The sequence below is a fragment of the Acanthaster planci genome, linkage group LG05, assembly GCF_054643075.1.
Source record: "Acanthaster planci isolate LZ-2023a linkage group LG05, COTS_SCS, whole genome shotgun sequence".
In the NCBI taxonomy this organism is placed as follows: domain Eukaryota; kingdom Metazoa; phylum Echinodermata; class Asteroidea; order Valvatida; family Acanthasteridae; genus Acanthaster; species Acanthaster planci.
Window position 1 is genome coordinate 18,137,670 of NC_141781.1, and position 7,116 is coordinate 18,144,785.

Here is a 7,116-nt window from a genome sequence, read left to right on the forward strand (position 1 = left end):
TAGGTATTGAATACTTGAAAATATGATGTGAATGTTATTTTCAAGGAGCTTATCTTGAAGTTATGAAAGGTAAAGGTTCTCTTCCACTGAAACCAACCCAGAATTTTTGCAGGAGTTCCAACACAAGGTATTCACGAATGCATGAAGACCTATTCTGGATTTATTCCAAAGAAATCTTTGGTGAAATTTAGATGATGTTTAGAGGTGAAAAAGATACCGAACTGAAAATAAAGAAACTGACGTTTGATTGTACAGGTATATCAGTGTGTCTATTGTTTATACACAGATTGTCGTGACACATGAAAACGCAAATGTGATTGCCGAGACAGTGGCACGTTTGGCCAGAAAGTAGACTGAGTTGAACTCACAGGGCACTACTTCGATTGCAGAAATTTTGCAAGACTTAGCGGCTGTCGCAAAACCTTCCACAGAGGTATTTTTTTTCTACTCACACATTGCTGTACATTTTTAAGTCAAAGTTGCACAACGTGTTGCGAAATCCATTGGTTATATAGAGTAATAAAGTAAATACGTCACGAGAACAGTTTTGTGTGCAGACGAATGATCTTTATTATACTGGAGATCAGTGATGCAGACCCTACGGGTCGAATAGTCATACCCCTCGCCTACCTGTCCACGATCGTTGTGCCACCGCAGTGATGGCTTCTAATTTCGTTGTCATATTACTTTTTAAAGATTTAAGTTTTTCCTATATCAAGGCTGAAGCTAGAGCTGAAAATTGTATTATTACTTTTGTTAGATTGCCTCAGACATTGTGGTGACTGTTAACAACATCCTTCAGGTTGACCAAGCTACCTTTGACCAAATTGATGACAAGTCACCGTCTCAGATTTTCCAAGCCTTAGAATCGTACACTACGACCTTGCAGCTTGAAGCTAACAACTTTACCGAGACACAGACCAAGGTTGCTGTCTTGGCGCTCAAACTACCCGAAGATTCACGCCGCAGTGGTGTCTGGGTTGCAACTAAAGTGGATGACGAATCCCTTGAGTTAACAGAAAACGATGTCGTCGTCCTTCCTGAACGCAATGCCTCATTAGATACAGAAACATCTATATTTCTCCCTGCTGAAGCTCTTCGTGTCGGTTCAAATGGTAAATAAAACCACAACATGCTTTGCAAATATGAAACTTTATTGTACAAAAGTGCATTCAGTTCTGTAATGAGATAAATAGTTCTGCCTATAGCTAAAATATTATAGCTTGCACCAACTTGTTCCAATTTCTTTAATTCTGATTTACAGATGGGTATTGTCAACATCCTCCAGGGCAATTAAGTCAGAGCACTTGCAATGTCCATTTTCGTCAATCTTAGAGTTAACATTTTGTTGGTCAAGCAAATTCAAACCACGAGCAGAAGTTTCCAGCTTTTTTATATAAGTTTCTGGCAAAATTGTGTATTTTCTTTCTTAGACTAAACAAAGTTTTAATTGGTGAATCCGAATGAAAAAAATTAAAAGGCCGAGAAAACCTGTATTCAAAAAGGGAACTGATATTTTCTTGGCATTCAAAATCAGCGTTTTGAAATGGAGAAAAAGAGAGGATATGTTTTAAAGATGGTTTATATACAGATGTTTTACTTCCTGCTTGTCAGTTTACGGGCAACGCGTAACTTTAATGTGTTTTCTGTGCAGAGACATGATGTACTGTGAAATGTTATCCGCAACACTTCAATTTGTGTATCATTAATTGAATTTTCACGTTTCTAAAATGTAGGGGGAACTGTCAACTTAAGTGCAATTATCTACCAAAACAACAAGTTGTTCCGTTCCCCGACTCTTCGCGCCACTGAAATCCCTGGTGAATTCCGGCGTTCCGTTGGCAGTCACATCATTTCTGTGACAGTGGAAGGAGTGGAGATGAAGCATTTACCATCTTCCGTCACGACTGAATTCTACCCAATTGATGTAATTTGGTTTTTACAGTTCCTTTGATGGCCTGAAATGCTTCATTTGACGATCTCATCCTAAAATCCTTTTCAAAATGTTATGATTATTTTTGTTTTATAACTCTTCTGTTTACAGAGCGACAGTAAAAGTGAGAGAGTGGATGCGTATGAATGCAGGTCAAAGTGCGTCTACTGGGATTTCACCCTCAATAGTGGCTTTGGTGACTGGTCCAACAAGGGATGTAGACGGCAGTTTGATCATGAGAAAAAAATCGTTTGTGTATGTGATCATCTGACCAGCTTTGCTGTACTTGTGGTAAGAAAAGGCACTATTTTTCTTAACATATCTAAGTATCTAAAGATCTTCTCTATATAGCTTTAAATTGAAAAATTATTATCAATTTTAGTTCGATGTATACATTGTCTAAAACAATACTATTGCCTTGCTCAGGATATTTATGGGAGAAGCAGTGTTGCCCTTGACGTCATCAGTAAACTCATATGCACTTTGTCTACCCGGAATGGATTACAAGTCTGAGGGAAATTGCTGAAGCGTCTCTAAACCCTATAGTTGTTTCAACACCTGCACAGTGGCGGTTGATTTGAGCAGAGACCTTGGCTACTTTAGAGAATGCAAACTGAATGCAAGACATGCTTCAATCATTGGCTACCTGAAAGAATACAAACTAGATGCAAGACATGCTCTTCCAATCATTTTTATTTTGTTACCGTGAATTTCCGGATGGACAATTTACTTTTACAAAGTGGCTGCCCTTTTTGGCAAGTTATCTTTATTGAGGAGCACGATTAGCGCAATTCTTAAAGTGCACTTGGATTTCCGGATAGTCAGGACAATTTATGACTTTTTGTCTTTTGTGGCTGTAGGAGGTTCCGTAGCAGACAACCACATCGGATCCTGATCAACCTCTGCTTTGCCATGCTTGGATTGTACGTCATTTTCTTGACAGGTATTGAAGCTCCTCCTTGTGGGACATGGTGTAGCATTGTAGCCGTTCTCATGCATTACTTCACTCTTGCTGCCATTTTGTGGATGGCCGTGGAGGCTATCAACCTATACCTCCTGCTGGTTAGGTTGATGACCGGCAACGTTACCCACTTCATGAAGAAAGCGTGTACTGCAGCCTTGGGTAAGATTTTAAATTTATAAGAAGCTCTGACAAAAAATAATTTCTCAAGACATCTGTTAATAATATTAATTAAGATATAGTAAAACTTAAAACAATACTTGTAGACGTATCAATGTCAATGTATATAGGCTCCTTAACTTCCAGGTTAAAGTTAGCTTGAATATTGTCAGATTTGTACAGAGTTCAATTTTTCTAGGCACTTGCTTTTTAAAACGGTTTAGTAAAAAAGTTGTGTGGGCCTGCACTAACAAACTGTGGTTGCCGCCTTCTGTAATAACAGAAGGAAACACTTCAGAGGCAGTTGTGTTTTGTGGTCTTATATGGCTAATAATTTAGTGAACATAAGAGACAACTGCACACGATTATTGAGCTCTTAATTTATCTCTTAATAGTTCCATCGTGACTCATTCATTCCTTATTGACTTTCAGGATTTCCATTGGTTATTGTGATCCTTGTTCTTGCTGTAGACCACACACAATATTCGGACAACAAACAGTGAGTTAATAATACCAGAGTTCTACTTAATCAAACTTCGTTTATGTTATTTTGATGTGAAAGTATGTTGTTCTCATCTAATTATTATCATGCACAAATGAGGTTCCCATCCCAATGGCGATTAGGGACATTCTCCCCATATTTTGGAACCAAACCCCTGTTTCCTATGGTGGGATCAATTTTGTATTTGTGCCACAATGTATACGTTATTGTCCAAAATCGGCCGAACAAAATCACGGTGCCAATTTGTAGAGAAGGTTTAGATTTATTATGAAATTAGTTTGCCAGTAAATAATAAAATTCAGGGGGCTGGAACAGTTTCAAAATGACGGATTGTTAAAGAAAATGTGTTTTTTTTAAATTCATGTGAAAAATACTTTCTATTCTTTATTTAAGCTGCTTCTTGAAACCTGGTAATGCGTTCTACTTCGGTCTGCTTCTCCCAATTGGACTGATCCTTCTGTTAAACTTCGTCATCTTTGTTGCTGTCATGCGCCAGCTAAAGCGTAACGCCAATAAAATGGCCAGCCAAAACAGGCGCCAGACCACCGTGCAACGCCTGCGGAATGCTGTGGGCATCTCAGTGCTGCTTGGTTTGACCTGGATCTTTGGACTCCTGGCTATTGTCCAAACATCCACCTTTGTTTTCCAGGTGCTCTTCGCTGTCTTCAACTCTGCACAGGGTTTGCTGATCTTCGTTTTGTTCTGTGTTAGACAGGCGGAGGTTCGCCAAAAGTGGTGACGTGTCATTCAGCCCGTGCTGCGTCGTCTGGGTTTAAGGTGGAATATCTTTGCCGGAAATCAATTTGAACCCAATGATATCCCTCTCTCGCGACAGAGTACCAGTGGTACCCTTACTACTAGGGTTTCCCTTGGCCTCTCTTCTTTAGAAGTGGATTCTGAGGAAGGGGAAGAGCTGAAAATAAAGTAAATGACATTATGAACTTACTTTGACTAAAAGAATTGTTCATGAACTACACAATTCTATTTTTACAAAGACAAACATCACAGTAATCAGTGTTTATGCTGCAGGGGATCTTTTCTTTTCTACGGTTGGCAGTCGTCATAGAACGTGGTGTAATTCGGATTTGCTGTATTTGATGTATCTATTTTTACATTTACAGGTGGAAAATAAATCCAAAACAAGTACAAAAAATAAAAAGGAAACAAAAGGTGTATTAAGACGATTTGTCAAATTTTCAAGAAATAGTATTCTTTGTTTTTTAGTGTTTCATTCGTATTAGAAATGAAAAAAGGTTGTGCAACAAATTATTGAAGCTAAAAAACGCGTTGGGAGCAAAAATCAAGTTTGCCAATACTCTTTCATGCTGAGGGCCTAAATGACATGCGCAGTGTTTATCTGTTTTTGGATGTAAAAGATAACGGTTATATCCCAAATAAACTGATAAATTTTGTAGGCCTATATTTTCTTATTCAAGTAGTTCTGTAGGATCTGATTTTATTGATTACAATAATGATAACTGATTTACATGTAGTATTTTCTTTAAATGACATTATTTGTAATTGGCCATATACTTAAAAATGCTTGTTTATTTCAATTAAACTAATGTTTAGGCGAGGGAAAAGGGGGACACTGATCTGTTCGTTTCGACTTTTGCAAAACACTTGCGTTGATTTATGACTCAATCTGCCCGATACATATGTCCTAAATATCAACCTGTATGAATTTTGGCTAACTTTCTGTGTTTCAAGAGTTTTATCTTCAGAAAACTGAAGTGAAAACTTTATCAAATATCGACTTGTCCTAATGCAAATTATTATATTTTCAACGCTGAGCGCAGAAGGTTTTTTCCCTTGAAGTGGAGCTATATGGTTCTATTTATTACCTCTTGTCAAAAAACACAAGTACCCCCAGCATACACAACAATCTAGTACCGGCTTTTTTATTTGTTGAGCCATTGTTGGTAACGTCCATTGACTCCCACAGGTAAGCACAGACAGCGTAGTATAGGCTGTTGTATGATATAATGAACGAGTTTATGTTTTTATTATGGAGCGGTGAAATCAGTAAACCAACAGGTGTGGTCTGAAATAACGAAATCTACCATTGGAGCGTCAGAAAGATTCACTGGTGATAAAACAAATAGGGTTCAGACACGGTATTTTTGCCATCATAAATTAAAGTCCAGTGACTCACCTGTTCGATAAGAACTTGGGTTTTGCCTTTAATATTCAAACCAAATGAAAGGGCTCTTGTTGGCTGCGTTTTGTAGCTAAATCGATTAATTAGCAAATGATATGATGGCTGAAGTGTAAAAAACTCCTGAAGCATATACTTGCCCATGCGTTAGCGTTTCCATCCATCTAAATGATTTCAAACAATGTTTACGCCCTCCCCCGCAAAAAAGTGGCTGAACCAAATGTTATCTTTGTTGCTCGAACCAGAAATACCCAACCACATTTCTTTAATTAACGAGGATTAATCCAGTGTTGGTTTTTGTTCCGTGTTTGATTTTACATATGGTGCTTGCAGAGTATTGTGCGTATGAGGTATTGTACTTTTTGCTTGGGTGTAATGTTTTTCTGAGAATATTGAGCAGTACTTGCTGTAATTCCCCTTTCTACCAGAAAACCCGAACAGAGGGCTTTGGCTCCGTTGTTCATAATACATAGCAGGATTTTAAGAAAGTACCATTCTGCTCTTACTTTATCTTCTAATCATCTAAGCTTGTTTACGCAGACAAGTGATTACAGAAACTGTTTAAGGAAAGCAACATGGCGGGCAGCGTTTTACAGTTTGTGCCTATTTACACAATGAGCGATAAAAAAGTCAAAGGTCAAAGACAAAAAATACCGAAATAATTTTTTTAATCAAAAAAGGACTCGAAGACAATGCTTTTACTTCAGTCTTCAGTAACTGTTAACACTATGATACAATAAACCAAATAATGGGGGCAATGAAAGCTGCTGTGTTAAGAAACCTGGGCGATTTTTCAAATAATTATATGACATCAAAAGACTGACTGATCGAGCGCTTCCAAATCCAGGCTTCGAATCTTCTCATGGGGCGCTATTTTTATTGTGGAAAGTCTGCAAATTGGCGTACAAAACGACTTTCATCTTGACCGTTGAAAATGTAAAGCTTGGTAGTGAAGACCATTTTCCCTTGCGTTGTTACCGACCTTCTCGGTTTGTCTTCTCTTTGTCAACTGTCCTATAGGGTGTTGGTTTATATCGCGATGTACTTTATGTAGGATGTACTTTACCACTCGCTGTGTAAATGGGCCCTTAGGACAATATTTAGCCAGATTAATGCAGTTGGCAGTACGCTTAAGTAGATGACTTGTTGGGCCGTTTATACGTTTCTAAATGTTTGCTGGTGTCAAATTTAATAGCAATAATTTAGCATTTGCCGATGTTAATTCTAGTCAGTTTTAATTAAGGTGATTTAGTAGTCTGAGGATCAGAGAACCTGAGTGTTTAGTGGTGCAATGGTGATGGGTGTATAAATTCTACAAATAGTAGGTTAGTAGCTTTCATTGAAAAAGAGACTCCCAAAAAGTGTTTGTGATAAAATAAGGTCAATGCCGTCAATTAATTTTG

The 7,116-nt window shown here is 37.9% G+C and overlaps 1 protein-coding gene across 1 annotated transcript; it reads left to right on the forward strand.

The window, feature by feature from the left end:
* Positions 1–1,576: 1,576 nt before the first annotated feature.
* LOC147799151 (adhesion G protein-coupled receptor G2-like) lies at positions 1,577–4,416 on the forward strand. Its single transcript, XM_087136812.1, has 6 exons — positions 1,577–1,609; positions 2,045–2,160; positions 2,794–3,056; positions 3,486–3,552; positions 3,949–4,235; positions 4,391–4,416. Exons 1-6 carry the CDS (start codon positions 1,577–1,579, stop codon positions 4,414–4,416), a joined length of 792 nt encoding a protein of 263 aa, XP_086992938.1.
* The last annotated feature ends 2,700 nt before the right edge of the window (positions 4,417–7,116 follow it).